The sequence below is a fragment of the Festucalex cinctus genome, chromosome 6, assembly GCF_051991245.1.
Source record: "Festucalex cinctus isolate MCC-2025b chromosome 6, RoL_Fcin_1.0, whole genome shotgun sequence".
In the NCBI taxonomy this organism is placed as follows: Eukaryota; Metazoa; Chordata; class Actinopteri; order Syngnathiformes; family Syngnathidae; genus Festucalex; species Festucalex cinctus.
In genome coordinates this window covers 1,191,762-1,210,747 of record NC_135416.1, presented here as the reverse complement: position 1 = coordinate 1,210,747, position 18,986 = coordinate 1,191,762, and the positions used below count along the sequence as shown (strand labels likewise).

At 40.7% G+C, this 18,986-nt stretch overlaps 4 protein-coding genes across 10 annotated transcripts in view; 1 reads left to right on the top strand and 3 right to left on the bottom strand.

Annotated features, from left to right (window-relative positions):
• The window catches only part of ubl5 (ubiquitin like 5), a 79,449-nt gene extending 62,961 nt beyond the window's left edge, over positions 1–16,488 (top strand). Inside the window, exons 2-6 of the mRNA XM_077523681.1 lie at positions 14,402–14,448; positions 14,693–14,761; positions 14,929–15,012; positions 16,083–16,120; positions 16,296–16,488. Of these exons, the coding sequence (XP_077379807.1) occupies positions 14,706–14,761; positions 14,929–15,012; positions 16,083–16,120; positions 16,296–16,339 (222 nt within the window). The 5' untranslated portion in view covers positions 14,402–14,448; positions 14,693–14,705 and the 3' untranslated portion in view covers positions 16,340–16,488. The remainder of the gene's footprint in view (positions 1–14,401; positions 14,449–14,692; positions 14,762–14,928; positions 15,013–16,082; positions 16,121–16,295) is intronic.
• Positions 851–10,554, bottom strand: LOC144020973 (uncharacterized). The gene is made up of 10 exons (XM_077524908.1): positions 10,179–10,554; positions 5,949–7,961; positions 5,761–5,849; positions 5,120–5,178; positions 4,865–5,028; positions 4,194–4,356; positions 3,922–4,113; positions 2,389–2,634; positions 2,142–2,307; positions 851–1,011 (listed from the first exon to the last, which is right to left on the bottom strand). The coding sequence occupies exons 1-10, from the start codon at positions 10,234–10,236 to the stop codon at positions 937–939; spliced, it is 3,225 nt and encodes a 1,074-aa protein (XP_077381034.1). The 5' UTR covers positions 10,237–10,554; the 3' UTR covers positions 851–936.
• On the bottom strand, positions 11,424–14,066 carry pin1 (peptidylprolyl cis/trans isomerase, NIMA-interacting 1). Its single transcript, XM_077523679.1, has 5 exons — positions 13,883–14,066; positions 13,287–13,372; positions 13,087–13,195; positions 12,899–13,009; positions 11,424–11,891 (listed from the first exon to the last, which is right to left on the bottom strand). The coding sequence occupies exons 1-5, from the start codon at positions 13,938–13,940 to the stop codon at positions 11,782–11,784; spliced, it is 474 nt and encodes a 157-aa protein (XP_077379805.1). The 5' UTR covers positions 13,941–14,066; the 3' UTR covers positions 11,424–11,781.
• Positions 16,489–17,629: 1,141 nt separating the features above from the next.
• The window catches only part of vav1 (vav guanine nucleotide exchange factor 1), a 36,167-nt gene continuing 34,810 nt past the window's right edge, over positions 17,630–18,986 (bottom strand). For all 7 annotated transcript variants that reach the window (XM_077523652.1, XM_077523653.1, XM_077523657.1 and 4 more), the window contains 3 exons: positions 18,809–18,935; positions 17,831–17,982; positions 17,630–17,749 (listed from right to left, as the gene is read on the bottom strand). In XM_077523652.1, coding sequence (XP_077379778.1) covers positions 17,696–17,749; positions 17,831–17,982; positions 18,809–18,935 — 333 coding nt within the window. In that variant the 3' untranslated portion in view covers positions 17,630–17,695. The remainder of the gene's footprint in view (positions 17,750–17,830; positions 17,983–18,808; positions 18,936–18,986) is intronic.

Sequence of the window (18,986 nt, the reverse complement as noted above, 5' to 3'; positions counted from 1 at the left end):
GGCGAAGTGGTCGAAAGGGGTGGGGGTGAAAATCAGAAGATGGTCAAATGGAGCGTTTCATAACACAGCGGAAGTGGATTGCTGGTACGTCAGAAGAAAAAATACAAATAAATTATCAGGTTATCATGTGAAACATAGCACTTTTTGTGATTAATTAGATTTTTACATTCTAATGCGATACATATATTTTGGTAACCTTTTTTTTGTAACGTACTAAGAAATACGTTTAGTTTTAAATTATAAACTTGTCACATTAATTGTAACAACTACTGTTATTTTTTATATTAAAAAAAAACATTGTCATGATTATTGATTGAATTACAAATATTTTTAGTTTCGAATTACCGAAATAATATATAATTTGTCATTAACTTAAGCAACTAATATACATTTCTTTTGGTGAATTTTTATTTACAAAAAAACAAACAAAAAACAACCCAGTTGCTCTGTATGAATGACAAAAATTATTTTATTTTTAGAGTTAGTGTGACATCTGGAGGCCACAGTTGGGAGGTTTAAAAAAAACAACCCAAAAAGTAAAAAAAAAAAAAAAAAGTATAAATACATCCATCAATTACAAAATATCAGATTATGTGAAACATAGCACTTTTTGTGATTAATTTGACTTTCACATTCTACAATAAAATACAAAAATATAATATATATTATATAAAAATAAAACAAATTATATATATTTTATTTAATTTATTTTTTGCCGTATTTCAATAAAATGCAATTCCACATCCACTACAATAGGTGGCAGTGGCGCTCTTATTGTCAGCGTTCACTAGCAGAAATGAGCTCCTCTGCAGATTTGTACTTACAACAATTTAATAGACAAATAATACTATTTATTCGTGTTGGTCATAAAGTATTTATTTATTTAGCAATGGCTCAATATACACAAACAGTGAGAGCATTTGAAGAGGGTCCGAGTCACGCGGTCCAGCTGCGGTTCATGTCCACCAGCTCCATGCCCTCGCAGTACGAGCGCGGCCTGGAGGTCCGAACCTGCACGGCCAACACAAGGAAACGCGCTAAGCTAACGTAGCATACGGTTCGACGGGGAGTCGACGTTCTATCGACGACCGTCACCACAAACGCAAACTATAGTTAGCCTGCTAAGTTGAGCTGACAGATGCTAATGAGTTAGCATTACATGCAAAAATTGGAATAAAATTTGGAAGAAAAAAAAAAAATCTTGCATGTAGAATTGTGAGAAAATTTTATTCCACTTTGGGATCAAACTAAAAATTGAAAACATTTGCAAATACGCATTTCCTGAATTTGTTTTAAATTTTTGTCATGGGATGTTACAAATATTTATATAAAAAATGCCCCCCCCCCCACTTAATAAAAATAGTGTTGACGTGAATACTTCCTGTATGTACAGAAATTGAAAATAAAAAATCATGGGATGTCGTGGTGGGAAATTTAAGGGAAAAATGAATAAATAAATGTGTTCTATTTTAAAATAAGGCTCTAAAAATATCAAATGGGAAAAAAAAAGTGAAAATGTGAATTCTAAAAACACTGTACGTAAATTAGATTTTTTTTTTGTTAAATTTAAATTTTATTTTTGTATTTATTTTAATTCAGAAGTTAATTAAATAATAATTCTGAATTATTCATAAAATAATACAAATATAAAATAAAATTATTAATAATAAATAAAAAATAAATTAAATTCAAACATGAACAAATATATATTTTATCATGGTGTGTTGTGCATTAAATTGTGTGTGTGTGTGTGGGGGGGGGGGGGGGGAATTATATTTTGGAAAACTGTTTTTAAAATGTCGAATTTTACAATGAAAAATAAAGATATTTAATTTGGGGGTCATGGGAATTTTTGGAACATGAAAAACATTGATTTGTTGAAGAAACTACGAAGTAGGAGGGAATAATATAAAATAAAAAGTGTGATGTGTGGGAAATTCTTGGTGAAAATATGTAATTTGGGCAGCGTACAAATTTTTCGAAATGTGTTCTGAATGAGAAACATTTTGAACTTGAAATGGGACGGTGAAAAAAAATGTGTGCAAATTGTATTTGTAAATATTTCCACATGGTTTTATTGGAAATGCGTTGAATGCTGTATGTGGATTTGGTGAAGCAGCATGTGGCTGGCGAGTACTCACGGCGCGTTGGGGGCGCTGGGGGGCGGCCAGCTGGCGCAGGAGCGGGAACGGCGTCCAGTGGATGGGCTCCACGGGCCAGCTGCACACCGACAGGTCGCTGGCCTTGCCCGAGTCCAGCACGCCGTCGCCCACGCTCAGTTCGCTGCCGCGCCAGCCGTACTGAGAGCTGACGCAAACAAACACCGTCGCTTCGATTGTCCCTGAAGGCAACATCTGACCTGGCTGGGTGGCGTGTGCACGTACGTACCTGTCGGGGTAGACGGTGTTGAGGCGCGCGGCGCGTCCGGTGCACGCGGACGAGGCGGAGGCGGAGGCGGAGGCGAGCGACAGGGTGTCGTCGTGGTAACAGCAGGGCCGGTCCAGAGCTCGCATGTGCAGCAGCTCGTCGGAGCGCGTGAACGCCGGGTTGTCCATCGAGTCGGCGGAAGCCGCCGACGCCGAGCGCGGCCAGAAGCGAGACGACAGCTCGTCAAAATGGTTGAAGCGCCGGTAGCTGCAAAAAAACAATTAGACTGACAACGTAATATCACAATCAACAGGACATTTATTCAGATTTTTTTTTTCAAATTAATTTAAATCAACAAATTATTTTTTATTGACTCAATTGCAAAATATCTTCATTTACAATTAACAGGACATTTACTGTATCATTTTTATATTTTCATTTTTTTAATCACCTGGGTTTTTTTTTTTTAAAGTATTTTTATTTTTGGAATTAAGTACATAAATTTATATTTTCCATTCATTTAATCAACTTTTTTTTTATAATGTACTAAGAAATGTTTAGTTTAAAATTAAAGACAATATATTGTTAAAATTAATTGTTACAACTACTTTTTTTTTTTTACTTAAAAAAAAAAATTCCATGATTGACTAAATTACAAATATTTTTACTCTAGAATTACCAAAATAATATATAATTTGTTATTAATTTTATCAACGAATATATTTCTTTTGGTGAATTAATACGAAAATATTTTTAGTACTGTATTCCAATTATAAAATGTTCACAATGTTTTATTTCCAAAAATTGCCCAGTTGCTCTGCATGAATGACAAAACAAAATATATTTTTTTATTTTTAGAGTTAGTGTGACATCTGGAGGCCACAGTTGGAGGCTGCAGTTAAAAAAAAAAAAAAAAATCTAAACGCATCCATCCATCAATTACAAAATAATATTAAAAATACTGACCATGCGTTAAAATGTAATAAAAATAAATTCAATCATTAAAATTATGTAAACAAATTTAGTAAGTAAATGAGAAATTGCTTGGGAACAAATTTGAAATAAAGAATGAAAACAATGAAATTCTATGGAGGTAAATATGATGCAAAAGTAACTTGTTGAGAAAAATAAAAAATAAAAAATTGCACCTCGAGAAAAAGGTATAAATTTGTATCTGGAAAAGTCATGATTTGAAAAATTGTACCTGCAAAAAAAAAAAAAAAAAAAAAAATGTATTTAAAAAAAATGTACCTGTAAAAATAAATAAATGTACCTGTAAAAAAGGAAAATGTGAACTAAAATAATAATAATTAAAATAATCTTTACATAAAAAAAAAAAAAAAAAGTCCATAAAAAAATTAGTACCAAAAAAGGATAAGTGGATAAGTGGAGTAGTAACCCACCATGTCCAACAGATGGCAACAAAGAGGTGAGGCAAAAAAAACAAAAGCAAACAAAAAACCTGCCTATGTATGGGCATCCATTTTGTACTGCACACTACCCCCACCTACAGGTCTGGAGTGAACCAGCACGACTTGCGCGTGCGGCAGGTACCTGCTCCGCGTCTGGTCCACTTTGGCCCGGATGAGAGCGTCCCGGTAGCGTCTGACGGCGACGAAGGCCAGCGAGCCGATGACGGCCACGGCCAGCGCCAAGATGGACGCGCACGTGCACACCAGACGAGCGCGCGTCATCCGGACGTCGCAGCGCGAGCCCATGAACCAGAAGTCCTCGCCTACCAGGCAGCTGAACGACGCGCCAAAAAAAAAAAAAAAGTGAGGAAACAAAAAACAAACAGACTTTTCACCACGTGGGCGTGTTCTTACCGACAAACAGGAAGTTGCCTCGGGTGGTGTGCGCAGACGCCGTGATGGTGGCAGAAGTCAAAATGGCAGACGGAGGAGCAGCTGTAATTGTTGGCGGTCCGAGACACACAGTGGAAGCCCGCCGGGCACCCGAGCAACCAATCGCAAACGTCCGCCTGCACCCCTGCATCACGTACGTACAAACTATTAGCTTAGCTTAGCATCATTTGTCCGATCACATTCACTCGTACTCAATAGAGTGCCAAATAGTTTGCGAGTTTCTTGGTATTTCACAACATGAATGAACTTTACCATACAACCAGCAAGTTTTTAAATCCATCCGTGTTCTGTGATACCAGCTAGCTAGTGCTAAGCTAACCTGTGAGTATTATTTTCGCCAGTCCAGCATCAAAGTTTACAAACTCTTTTTGTGCTAGCATGGTTCAATTTGATACACTCGCATCCTTTCAATCAAAACTGATTTTCTTATTCAGATTGTTTTGGGTTTTTTTAAAAACACTTTCAGTACATTTTTAAATCCATCTGTGTTCCGTGAGCTAGCTAGCTAGCGTTAAGCTAACCTGGGGCGATTAATCTATCCAGTCCAGCATCAAGAGTTTACAAACTCCTTTTGTGCCGATATCAAGAGAGAAGTATCAAAAGTGATTTCAGACCGATAAGAGTACTCTCACCTCCCAGCGTGACGTTGACCACCTTGGAGCCTCTGAAGCTCCTCCCCCGGCGCGCGGCCTCGTCCAGTCCCGTGTGGCGCAACAGCGTCGAGGCTCCCGAGGCGGAGAGCCAGCGCAGGGCGCCCGCGCTGTCGAACTCCAGCAGCGTCTGCACGGCGCGTCCGCTGGAGTCACAAAACAAAACAAAAAAAAACCCACAAGCCCTGTTCAGTATGAATTTGTGATGCTGGTCACAAGATCGGCGCGATCACTCACCGGCCCCACACTCCCAATGTCCGGCTGAACCCCGGCGCCCTCTGCAGGTAAGGCTCCAACTGCAACGTGGACAGCGCCATCAGCAAACGTCAGCTTCAAACTCACAGGGATCCTGCCACTGGAATCTTGGTATGACTACTTCCCCAAAATTCTTTGATGATGGTATTTACACAAGACAAAGACCCACTAACTTATTCACTCCCAGCCATTCCTGGTGAAAACACTGGCAAAAAGAGCTTGTTGCAACATGGCCCTTAGCTGATCTCTTATACTCTGCTGCTACCCGCTGGATGTTTTTTGTAATAACTACCACCGCTTTAAGCCATCTCTTCATGTCAGAAGCCGCACCAAAGCCTTCTGTATGCTCTTTCATAATAAATATTTTAAAAATTATGAATACGTTCTGCGATTGGCTGGCAACCAGTCCAGGGTGACCCCAGCCTACTGCCCAGAGCCATCTGAGATAGGCTCCAGCAACCCCCGTGACCCTTGTGAGGAATAAGCGGTCAAGAAAATGGATGGATACATTCTTGGGAGTGAAGGACAAAGTATTTAAAAACGTATTTACACGTTTTGGGGTTTGAACGAGTTCAAAAAAAAAAAAAAAGGATACAAGATGTGTACAATTGAGCCCCACCCACCCATGTGCTGGTACCCTCCTCAAGGTCGGGACCAGAAACTGAGCTGGAGTCGTCCACGATGATCTGCAGCAGCAGCTCGATGGACTTCACTGGACAAGAACCACAAGACAAACGCATGCATAACTAGTCGGTACACACAACTACCAACTACCACTGGCACATGCTGGCTCACATCCACACACGCACACCTCTGACGGCGGCAGGCTGGTCCGGCACCACGTAAACTTTGGGGACGAGGATAGTCACGGAACTCAAAGGGGTCGAAGCAGATTGCGCTCCGGGAATCAGCTGCTGCGTTGTCACGGAGTTTTCGTCCCGAATGGCTTTTCGATCAGTTGTCAGTGTTCCATGTGTGATCGGGGGCGGGGCAGCGGTTGTGTAAGACCGGATCGGGATGGACGGAGACGCAGGGTTCTTCAGGGTAGCTGGGGAGGGTGTAATGTAACTGGTATAGTCTGTTCTCCGGGATCCGCCAAAACCAAAGACCCCTCCGGATGTTGTCACGGTTCTCGCACGGGGTGAGTGTCCAGACGTTCTTCTCACATCCTCAGCGCCTCCGAATCCCACAAGCTCTCCAGACACCGTCACAGTGCTTGCGTAGTGAAAATATCTGGCTGCTCCCGTCCCATTGTCAGAGGCCAAGACCCCCACCTGGGTTGTGTGTCCGAGTGTTGCTGCCTCTGCGCCAGACGAGTACTGAACTCCTCCGGATTCCAAAATGGTGCTTGCACGAGGCGAGTTCTCTGGCGTTGCTGTCCCATCCTGGGAACCCCCCAAGTTGAGAAGCCCCACTTGGGGCGCTCCCGTAACATCTTCAGAATGAGAGACCATCACGGTGCTCACATGTAGCGAGTGTCTAGGCGTTCCAGTCCTGCCTTCAGAGGCTCCAGGCGAGTGTCCGAGCATTTTTGTCTCATTCTGGGAAACCCCTAAGCTCAGAAACCCTTCAGAAGCAGTCGCAGTGCTCACATGGGACCAGCGTGCCGCCGTTCCCGTTCCATCCTCGGAAATCGCAGCCGTTCTTATCCCTTCTTCTGAGCTAGATGCGTTCTCAACCCCTCCAGAGGACATAACGGTACTTGGGTGCAGTGACTGTCCAGGCGTTCCCGTCCCGTCCTCAGAGAACATCAAACTTAAGACCCCTGCCTGAGGCGTGTATCTCATTCCCCTCTGGTTTTTAGACAAGTCTGGAACCCCTCCGGATACCAAAATGGTGCTCACATGGGGCGAGGAATTGGGCGCACTCGTCCCCACCAGCGAGCCCCCCACCTGGGTCGAGTAATCGGGTGTTCCCATCCCATCTTTGGAGACCCCAAAATTCATGACCCCTGCCTGAGGCGTGTCCCCCATTCCCTTCTGGTCTTTAGACAAGTCTGGAACCCTTTCGGACACCAATGTGGTGCTCACATGCGGCGAGGAATTGGGTGCGCTCGTCCCCACCACGGAGCCCCCCAAACTGAGGACCCCCACCTGGGTCGAGTAACCGGGTGTTCCCATCCCATCTTCGGAGACCCCAAAATTCATAACCCTTCTGGACTCCGTTTTTGTGCTTGTAAGTCTGGGCATTCCCATCCCATCCTCCAACTTGGACGGGTTTTGGATCCTTCCAGACCCCATGGTGGGCACAGTCGAACCGGCGATCCTTGACGGCCCCTCAGTGGCATATGGCAGTCGTGTGGTTCTTTGTGGCAAGCCCGTTGGGGACCACGTGGATCCCCAAACAGGGTCAGAAGTGAGTTTCCTGAAATCTTCCAACCCACTTGATGACGTCCGACCGCGGTTCTGTAGATCAACCGTCTCTGTGGCACCAGCAGGGGTCGCTCCCAGCATCCACCTGATCTTCGATGACATCACAGTTGGAAAAGCGGACCGCCCAGATGTGCGAGACCCACGCGTCCCTTCTCGCATTCCCGGATTCGTCGTTCGGCTGTTTCGGGTCAGCACCGCCGTCTCCGGAAAGCGGCTGACAGATGTTTCCGCTCCATTGTTCCCAACTTCCTCAGGAAGCTGCAGCGCTTCGCTATCAGGCCTACCAGAGGCGGGAAGGGGCGAGGCGGGACCAGGCTCAGAACCAGACCCTCTATAGGATTCTGGTGCGCTCGTGTCGTCGGACGCGGCCTGAGGCGGACTGGGGATGTCTCTGTCGGAATGTGTGACGGGGGTGGCGTGGTCCTCTGTGGAATTCCGTGCTTCTTCCTGGACTGGAGAGACCGGGACACAAAAACAGAAAGTCACGAAGGACATCAAAATAACAAAGCTGCTGTTTGTCTTACTCGTCTACACACGTTCGTTCTTGTTCTCACACGCCATGATAAGAACTTTCCACAACTGTTTCTGTTTTGTTTTCCCAAATGAGGTCAGAGTGAAAGCACAAAATGTTATTAGGACTCTCGTGATCCAGGTGGGTCACGCAGACTCAATTTCTGACTAACAAGCAACCGCTTTCTCATTAGATATTCTATTCTGCCTGGCAACAAGCGAGAACACAATATGACGATAAACTTGTTTTATCATTCTTATCGACTGTTTCGAGGGAACCTTATATTCCGCCTAGCAACAAATCTTTCTTAACTCATCGACTGGCGGCCATTTTCATTGAAGCAACCCACTTGGCCCTTTTGCTGGATTTTGACTGATTTTGCAAGGCCCACAGAATATTTTGTTCTATTGCTATAAAAACATGGAACCTACCAGAAGAAAGATGAGAGTCTCTTCATTCACCAGAAAAAGAAAAAGTATCTTTGTATCCGTTTCAGTTTTCAGCAATTAGCATTAGAATATAGCTAAGTTTCACCAATATTCACATTCCTGGTGAAAACACTGTCAAAAAGAGCTTGTTGCAACATGGCCCTGGCTGATCTCTTATACTCTGCTGCCACCTGCTGGACATTTTTTTTTTTTTAAATAACTACCATTGCTTTAAGCCACCTCTTCATGTCAGAAGCCACATCAAAGCCTTCTGTATGCTCTTGCATTAACAAAACAAAATCATATAAATACGTTTTTTGGGAGAGAAGGACAAATATTAATAAAACGGTTTTACACGTTTTTGGGATTGAATGAGTTAATAATAATACGTGTTTGTTTAATTTTATTCGGGTTCACCTGTTCAAGCATTTTAGAGTAGCGGTAAATCAAACTGCCCTTACAATCCTTAAAGTGCCTGACGAATTCTGCCTAGCGACAATTTGAGGTGACAATATGTCATGTGACCAGGTAAAATAATCCTCAATTATATAACAATGCATCCGACTGTCACGAAATTCGGCGCACGTGTTCACAAAGACAAGACGCACGAAAAAGTCTCAAAAAGCCATGCTGTGAAACGCACAGGAAGTCGGCCATTTTGCTTTGAAGCAGACGCTTTAGGGCCGACTTTACAGGGCCCTTCAAAGGGAAACTTTTTTTTTTTCTTTTTTTTTCTGAGCTCTAATTGGACATCAAAGTAGTCTCAGAAGCAGGTTTAAGCTCATTAGCGGCTAACAGGATGTAAACAAGAGCAAAGACCTCAACCAAAGACTTTATAACATCGAAAGCAACACAAATGACATGATTGAAAGATACCGAGAAGAGGATTAAACGGAATGTGTTCAATTAGAAATTACCTGACACATTTACACTGCTGCCAAATCTGCATTTGATGTGGATTAAACCTGGTTACAGTTTTTGATAGTATTTACAGTGCTCACAGTAAATTACAATGTAATAAAAAAAATACCAACCAAAAAACTCATCATGTCAAATTAATTATAGATTTTACACGCCACATTACACTGCTGCCAAACATGGATCTGATCGGGATTAAATCTGGTTATACCGTTTTCACACTGCATCGACAAACCGTATTAAACAGATGTGATTGAAAAAAATTCAAGATTTTATATACCTTTATAATGTATACATTTTGTCTGGAGTCAAAATTTTAAATTTGAATTAGGTACGATTACATGAAAATATGTAAAAATAAGATTTTATCATCTCAATTTTTTTTCCATTACAGTTTTTTTTTTTTTTTTTTTTTTAAATCAACTGTTTACTTTCTTAGCTTCTGGAACTACTGGAATTGGTTTCAATCACGCTAGATAATATTTTCAGTTTATGAAGCTAGAAAATTCGGGTTTAATCATCTTTCATAAAAAAAAAAAAAATCTATATATTGTTCTAATTAAATAAATGTTTGGGTGAGTTCACGAACAAGTGTAAAACCAAAACATCCCATGAAGAAAATCTCCCTTTTTCTTAAAAATTCAGACGAATTCATGAAATCTGTGGCCTGCTTAATATCACCGCAAAAACAAACATTTTGCTCCTTTTTTTGGTCAGCATTTCAAGACAAACAGAACCCGTCATCGAGGTACAAGTGAATGCAAATGTCGACAATATATTCTTATTTTCGTTGTGGTTTTTTTGGTGCTTACCTGTTGTGAGGACGAGGACGAGGACGAGGAGAAGTGACGAGCAGTCGTGCAGCCGCATGTCCGCTCCCTTTCACACATTTCGGGAAGGATGTCTCCAAAATGGACACGCGACGCGACCTTCCACATGTCACAACTCCTCAGATTCGTCCTCTTCTTCTTTCTTCAAACTTGACTGCCCCTTGAAAAGATCCACTTTTGTTTGTATCCCTCCTCCTCCTCTCGTCCTAAACGAGATCCACGTGTGTGCAGTCAAAACGCTTTCGGGGGAATGCGACGCGGTGCTCCCGGTGGGAGGGCGATGCGACGTGATGCCGGATGCTGCATGGAGGCGAAGCTCCACGCGTTATTTGATCACAGCATCCACAAACGCACCCACACAAAAAGACGAGACAGACCAACTCCCATTTTACGCTCTAGGGCGCCCCCCCTACAGTTCGTCCATCAGAGGCCGCACTTGGTACTGCAGCACGCATGACAGCCACACGACACACCTGAAACGATTTTAGGTCCGTCTGAAAACCCGAACTTGGGCGCGAAAGCCGAGTTTGACACTCGAATCTTTATTGGTTTAAAAAAAAAAAAAAAAAAACTCGGATTCAAAACATCAACCCCCGTCATCATGGATTGAATTGAACCCCTACTTGCTACTTTATTGGGATGGCGTTGACCGGCGTCGGTATCATATGTGATCTGGCTGCCAGATTGTATCGGGTCGCCTGCCGATGACGTCACGCTACAAGATTGTCCGGAAATTGTCCGTTTTACAATTGTTCAAAAATAACATTTATGGTCTAAAAATGTAAAAAAACAAAACAAAACAAAACGTAAATAAACCTTAAAATATAAAAGCATGATACTTTAAAAATGAAAAATAAAAAAATAAAATAAATTTGATTGAAGCGTCTTCGCCGGTGACATCAGTACAGCTAAGTAATGCTGCATTCGAGGATGGTCGGAAGTCGGATATATCAGAGTTGATTTGTCCCCAGTTCCGATCTGAAAATGTTCAAGGCTAAAGTAAACAACCAAAATGGCGGATAGTGATAAATAGTTTTTTTTTTTTTGGATCTTAAAACTCATTTTTGACCTCAAGCAAATTTACCTTCTTGTAATTTTGCTTCATTTATTATTATTATTTTTTTTTTTACTTTTACCATTCACGATGTGTGTTTCCAAAGGGGTTGCAAGGAAGGACATGTTGCCATGGCAACACTACGCTCGCCAACAAACAGACACTTCCCAAAAAAATATGGAGGACTTTTATTTTGACGGCTTGACAGTTGACATGGAGGATGATGAATTGTTTTATTTAAAAGCGGCCGTTAACCATTTTTGATTACGCAGGGAAACTTTCATGACACGAGAGGAAGAGCAATTCTTTTTGTTTGTTTTTTTTCCCCCCTCAGCAGGAAACAAAAGCGCAAGAAGGTTTTTTTATTTTTGTTTTGGTGACTTGCACATTCAAACATCTGCGCTCTCATCTTGTTCTATTGCGTCTTTAAAATATTACGATTGGCCTTTCATCTTTTGAATCCATTGTGATCAAGCAAGATGGGTGCAAGCGTGTGTGTGTGTGTGTGTGTGTGTGTGTGCGTGTGTGCGGTCAGCCGGTGCGCAAGATGACGTGCACGCCCGAGTCGGTAAAAACGGGGCCGCTCATCTCGCCGATCTTGAGCGCAAAAGAGGCGTCTTCGAACGGCTTCTGCATCTGACCTGAGGTGGACGACATGCACAAAAATATGTACACAGTTATTTGAAGAGACGCTGCAGCACTCCCCCTACTGGTGCAAAGTAAAATTGACTTTTAAGCAAGCGCCAAAAAGCGAATGCACAAAAATAAATGAATGCGTGAAAAAAAAAAAAAAAAAAAAGTATCAAATTGTAATCATTGTTGCTCAGTCATTCATTTTTATTAACATGCACTTCTTTTAAAAAAAATATTTTTACTTAGTGATTAAATTTTTATTTTCTGTCATTATTATTTAATTTCAAAATGCATGTAATTCTAATCACTTGCTGCTTTTTGCCAAAATATTAAAATTTTCTATAAGAAAATGTTGAATTGCAATAACACTATTGTACATATGATTTATTTTTAAGATAGATAACCAGAACGTATTTTTTAAGTTGCATAATTTTAATAACTTGTTTAATTTATTCTTCAAACTCAAGTTTGAAATGACCCATTTTGTTGAATGCAAAAAAAAGGGAAAAAAAATATTTTCAATTAAAATGAATTATTTTTTTTATATTTTTGAATGCATTAAAAAAAAACTATTTTGTATACTTTTATTTTTCAGATATACTAATGTAGCTGTTTTTAAACACGCAAGTGCAATTTTAATTTATTTTTATTGAAATCATATACTTAAGTAATTTTGTTACATGCTTCTTAAAACTAAATATATATTTTTGTAATAATAAGAATGTAAATTTTTGCTGTATTTTTTCAAAATCATTTAGCTTAATTTTGTCATTCATTTTTTTCCCCTCAATTTACACACGTACAATTGCAATAAATGAGTTAATAATTTTGTTTTTTAAATTAATTTTAAAAATAAATACGACTATGCTTCATTTTTCCATGTAAGCCATTATTTTTAATGTACATAATTTATGTATATATTTAATCATTATACATATATGTTCTAGATAAAAAAAAATAAATAAAATACAATTGTTGTATTTATGCCAATTATTGCGTCCATTTGTGTACCGACCTCTGCCAAAGAGTCCCAAGTCTCCGCCATTTTTGGCCGAACTGCAGTCGCTGTACTGAGAGGCCAAATTCTCAAACTTGTCCTCGTCCGACTTGATCCGTTCAATGTAGTCTTGAAAACAGCGACGACAGCCCGAAAATCGTTACCGGGAACTTCAAAAACGTAAACCGTGACCTTTGCCGACTTACTCTGAATCAAATCGAGAGCCTCGTCTTTGGACCGCGTGATGTTCTGCTCCCGCCAGGAAGACGGCCGGCGCGATTGGTTGTGCTTGACCAGCAGGTGCGAGCAGCGCACCTGACGCGCAAAAAAAATAAAATAAAATGCACATTAGGGCTCTGAGGGAATTATGAACAGTTCCGAAAAGCGCATGAAAACGGGACGGGACCTTGTCGGGCTCGGCGCGGGTGTCGCCCGCAGCGGGTCGTTCCCACTGGCTGGCGTTGGTGACCCGGTTGAAGTAATACACCTTGCCTGCAGACAGAGGAGAGGTATTTTACTACTTTCCTGACCCAAAAAAAAAAGCACAAAAACAAACTCAAATGAATAGCTGAGGATAGAGTCTACAGAGGGAAAAAAAGAAAATTATTATTTGTAACTAGTGAAGGACGAATAGATGGTGAACGACAAAAACAATCATTTTTATCTGTAAATCCTTCATATCGTCTTCAGGTGAGCTCGAGCGGCGCAGTGACGTCACGCGGGGCCCAGGAGGGCGGATCGTCTACGCACGCCAACATCATTTCCAAGCTTTGATAAGACAAAAACAAACTGTATTCGTCACATTTCACTACACTTATAAGTAATATCACATGTGGCCTCACGTCGCTCAAGCTTTAGCTGGGCTAGCTTAGCTTAGCGCCAATCAATCAGCCGCAATGCTGATTTTGGCTCGCTAGCTCCCCAAGCTAGGTTGCACATGACATCGCGTAGCGAGCCAGCGAGCCGGTTTACGGCCTCCCGTCACGCCTGTTTTTTTGTCACCTGAGTTGCGGCTCATTCTCTTCTCCCAGCCCGTTGGTAAAGCGTCCTCGTCTGCCATTGTTTCGCCCCTTATCCCGTCGCAGGATTTCCTCACCAAAAAGTGACAAATTCAAATGGAGCAGCCGTGCGCCAGGGCAGTTTGCAACACTTTGCGACAACCACTGACGCATTTACGGCCCCCGGATTGTTTTCACCTTTACGCCCGCCTTTAGTTGGGGCGTGTCAGACGCGATTGGCCGATGTGAGCTGTCAATCTTTTTTTTTTTTTTTTTTTTAACACCGATTTGATTGGTTTAAACCAGCCAAAGCGGCTTTTTAACGGCTTCGCATCACTTTGCGACAACCACTGATGCATTTACGGCTCTCGGATTGTTTTCACCTTTACGCCCGCCTTTAATTGGGGCGTGCCAGAAACAATTGGCCGATGTGAGCTGTCAATCATTTATTTGCACCGATTTGATTGGTTTAAACACGCTAAGGCAGCTTTTTCACGAGAGTCTGGTTAAACACAGTAGCGTAGGCTAGCGTCGAAAGCTCAATTTTGTTACTCGACTGCGGCTTTTGAGGTAATATCGAGTAGTTTCATACACACTAGTTATAATGTTAAGCAAATGTTTACCATTGTAGCCCCAAGCGTGCCTACACTGTGAAACGTTTGCGTAAATAACACATATTACTGCATTAGCATGTTAGCATGCACTGAACGAAAGACGTGCGTTTTTAAATCTTCTTTTTCCAGCAACATAACATAACATAACAATGATATCAGCTTGTGACGCTTTAACACTCGTGACACGTTTGTCTCGACAGATAAAACGACAAGATGATCGAGGTGGTCTGCAACGATCGACTGGGCAAGAAAGTCCGGGTCAAGTGCAAGTATCCTTCATTGGATGACAAAATCGTATTAAATTACATTGAAATGCTACAAGACAAAACGTCTTGTAATTAAACCAAGAATTGATGAATTTTGGATGAGGGTCTCCTGCTGACTACGACGTCACATCACATGTGCACTTACTTCCTCAACAAGTCAAACCTTGCAGCTCCGAGGACACGATCGGAGACTTGAAGAAGCTCATCGCAGCCCAGACGGGGACGCGGTATGACAAAATAGTCTTGAAAAAATGGTAAGCAAAACTCCATGGACTTCCTTATCTTAAATAAGAGGTGGCAAAAGTATACGGAAGTGTATTGCATTCACTTGAAAAAAAAAAAAAAAAATCTCCTGTTTTTCTGACTATTTTTGGGGGGAGCTTTGTATTTTTGAGTATGTATTTATTTTTTTCGGATTTGTTTTTTCTGTTTTACTGATTATTTTTTTCTGCCATTCAAAAAAAATATTCAGAAAACAGGGATTTTTTTTTTTTTTTTAGAAAAACAGGAGGAAATATTACTCAGAAAAACAGGGAAAAACATTATTTAAAAAAAAAACAGAAATTATTCAAAAAGCAGAGTACCAACTTCTGTTTTTCCAGAGTAATTTTTTTTTTTATGACTTGTTGCAGACCACTGACCTGTATATATGACTAGATAGCCGATAGTCCATACACGCCAGGGTGTGCTGGGGTGGTCGCTATTTTTAACAAGGGGAAGAAAAAAAAAACGGCACAAAGCCCCCACCCCGCCTCCAGCCGTATACTAACTGGCGATGAGCTGTATATTTCTCACCTGTACTGTACCGTATAGTTTATACAGTCGTCTGTTCGTGAGATGGCGGTAACAAGATGGCCGCCCAGTGACTTCAACGGCTTGCACTGGCGCGTATGCATGGGCTGTTATCCACCCGTATATACAGGTCAGTGGTCTGCGACAACTCACTTGGAGTTCAGAGGTTAAAAAAAAAAAAAAGAGATGGTGGTGCTGTTTTTTGGAATTTGTTTTTTTCTGTTCCCCCCCCAGTTTTTCTGAATACTTTTTATGACAGAAAAAAAATCATTCAAAGAAAAAAAAAATACTCAAAAGCCCCCCACCCCCCAAAAAATGAGTCAGAAAAACGTATTACTTTTGTCCACTTGGGTTGGCCAAACTCACGTTTGACACTGTAGTATCTGAGTTTTTAAATATGTGTGTCTTTAAAAGGCGGGGCCTGGCCAGGTTGAGTGACCCCAGTTGGACATATTGACATATTGTACATGTATAAAGTTCCTCTCTTTTTTTTTCTTCTTTTTTTTTCATTTGTTACCGCTTCTCTGTGCAGGTACACCATCTTCAAGGACCACGTGTCGCTGGGTGACTGTATCCTTCACACTTGGCGTGCTGCGCACAGAAAGAAACATACGTTGATGTCATAGAATATATATATTTTTTGCATATTATTGAAATGCATAGTATCTCCACAGCACTGATAGTAGTCTCGGTGCATCCTTACATGTCAACGAGTACGCGTTTGACTTAACTGCGAGTCTTCCAGATGAGATCCACGACGGCATGAACCTGGAGTTGTACTACCAGTGAAGAGCGAGGACCACTCTGTCACATGACATCATTAGTATTTACCAGGACAAACAAACAATATTGCGAGCGACACAACGTTGTTGTTTTTTTTGTTTTTGTTTTTTAATCTTTTGGAAATAAAGTCATTGTTTACCCATCGTGGTGCAAAATGAGACTTTGATTAATTTCCAGAAGGATTTGTTTGAAAAACTTGGGGGCCCACAACGTTGTGGAGCGACCATATAATCAAGTCTAGAAGTCGCTGCCACATATCAAAAAAAAAAAAAAAAAAAAAGATTGTGGAGAGACAAATTGACACAGCTTCCCTGAATGAAAACAGATACACAACATTGTGGAGTGACCACGTCATAGTCTATTTGAAATGCCGTTAACTCGTCTGAACGTATAAATAATAAAAACAACTGTTAAACAGAGACACGTAAGTAGTGTGGCGCCTCTGGAGCATAAAAGCAGACGTACACAACACTGCACATGTTAACGGTAAAATCCAAAATGACTTTTAGAGAGGAACAAATAAGCAGTGGAGCTCTACCAGAACATAAACACGGACCGCAAAACCTTGTGGAGCGACCACTCATTGGAATCTACTTTGAATCGTGAAAGAATTGCCTACACATAGAAAGAACAAAATATTAGAGGAGCACATAAATGTCATAGCTTCTCGGAACAGGAACATAGAAGTACAAAACATTGTGGAATGACCATGTCTAAAGCTGATTGAAATTGTTCCACATATACAAAAAAATACAATATATGGACTTTTATGGAAAATGGCAGAACAAGTAAGATCTGGTCTTTCCCTGGACACGAATATGAATGCACACAATGTTGTGGAGTAACCACATGTCAGAATCCTCTGGCTGGAATTGTTTAAGAAATCATCTATACATAAACAATGTAATAAAAACTAGTATTACTGAGAAGCACATATATGGTGTAGCTCTCCCAGAATGCAATCTTCAACATACACAACATTGTGGATTGACCGCATGTAAAGAGTGTAATGAGCTTAAATTGTCTCCTCCCACGTATATAAAAAAAATACAATAAAGGAGGACTTTAATGGAGAATGGCAGAACAAATAAGACAGTGTAGCTACCCGGGAAATAAACAAACGCACACAACATTGTGGAGCAACGACATGTCGCAATTTGTACCACATCAAGTCATACCTCAAATTAAACGTATTGACGAGGACATCCCAGATATATATATATATTTTTTGTCATTTTGACATTCTAGGAGGACGCAATGACTAAAAATAATCTCAAAAACCTGCCACAAAGACAATCATGGTCATCAAAACAAATTTATTCACACGATGAGAAGACGTGCACGGAAGTCCCGACCTGCAGGTTAGCTGTAGTCCGAGTAGTCCTCGTCCACGTAGTTGGCAGGGAAGAAGCCCACCTGGGCCAAAGACAATTGTGATTGGTCGCGTGTACGTTTTGCAATTGTTTTTGTTTTTGTTTTTGTGGTGTTCCCGCCCACCTTCCCGTAGACTTCTCCTTTCCACCAGCCGCTTTGGCCTTTCCTGGACAGGATCCTGATGGTGTCGCCTTCGCGCAGCGACAGCTCCGAGCGGTCGCGGGCCGAGAAGTCGTACCTGGCCCTCGCCATGCCGAAGGTGCGGGCGCCGCCTCCTGCCGTGCGAACAACGTTGGAATCAAAACAAAACAAACAAACCAAAAAAAAAAAAAAAAGTCAAAAATGACGGTGCGACAAACCAAAGTCGAGTCATACCTTAATGTTGTCCTTTGCAACAACACAAAAATATGTTTTTTTTTTGCTTGAAAATGTCCAGCCATCCATTTTGTACAGAAACATAAGACGTTGATAACTTGACATTATTAAAAAAATTGGATATAAATACTTATTTACTAAGGCATGTAGCATTACAGTTGTTAGCATTAGCACAATACTTTTGTCCTTACTGTGTGCTCAACCATGTCACCTCTAAATTAGAGTATAAAAATTGTAAATTTCCTGCTATTATTAAAAAAAATATATATAAATATATATTAAAAAATATATAAATAAAAAAATATATATATTTAAAAAAAAAAATATATATATATATATATATAAATATAAATATTTATAAAAATATATATATTAAAAAAAATAACTGAAAAAAAACAATCCAATTTTTTTTTTTAAATAAAAATGTATATGAATGTCTGCCAAGCATTGATAGCATCATTAGCATTGTCCCAATACTTTTGTCCTAAACGTAGTCACTGATTAATTCAATTTAAGATAAGAATTTTAATCATTTTCTAAAAATAACTGCTACTTAAAATGTATTTTATTAAGAAAAATAAAAAATAATAATAAAAAAAAAACCTCCACGTTGTGTGTTCAAGGTATATATATATATATGTATAAAAAATAAAAATAAAAAAATTAAAGTGAAACAAACCACATCGAGTCGTCATACTATTTTTTGTTTGAATAGAAAGCACAAACCTTTGGGGGCGTCGCGGGCCTTGTGGCCGTCGGCGCGCTCGGCCTGCTTGTACGGCGTGCTCAGCGTGGTGTCCACGTCCTTCACGCACTCTCTCAGAGAATTCTGCTGGTAGAACTCGATCATCTCCTGACAACCATACATACGTCGTGAGTTCGAAAACAAAGCGCAATCTTCGTG

Excerpts from the sequence above, each read along its gene's own strand:
- LOC144020973 (XM_077524908.1), bottom strand. The coding sequence starts at position 10,236 with ATGCGGCTGCACGACTGCTCGTCACTTCTCCTCGTCCTCGTCCTCGTC. Across the intron at positions 4,114-4,193 it reads AGGCAACTTCCTGTTTGTCG|CTGCCTGGTAGGCGAGGACT; the intron begins GTAAGAACACGC and ends CGCGTCGTTCAG. Across the intron at positions 2,635-3,921 it reads GTGGACCAGACGCGGAGCAG|CTACCGGCGCTTCAACCATT; the intron begins GTACCTGCCGCA and ends GTTTTTTTGCAG.
- pin1 (XM_077523679.1), bottom strand. The coding sequence starts at position 13,940 with ATGGCAGACGAGGACGCTTTACCAACGGGCTGGGAGAAGAGAATGAGC. Across the intron at positions 13,373-13,882 it reads GAGAATGAGCCGCAACTCAG|GCAAGGTGTATTACTTCAAC; the intron begins GTGACAAAAAAA and ends CTCTGTCTGCAG. Across the intron at positions 11,892-12,898 it reads CTTGGGACTCTTTGGCAGAG|GTCAGATGCAGAAGCCGTTC; the intron begins GTCGGTACACAA and ends CGTCCACCTCAG.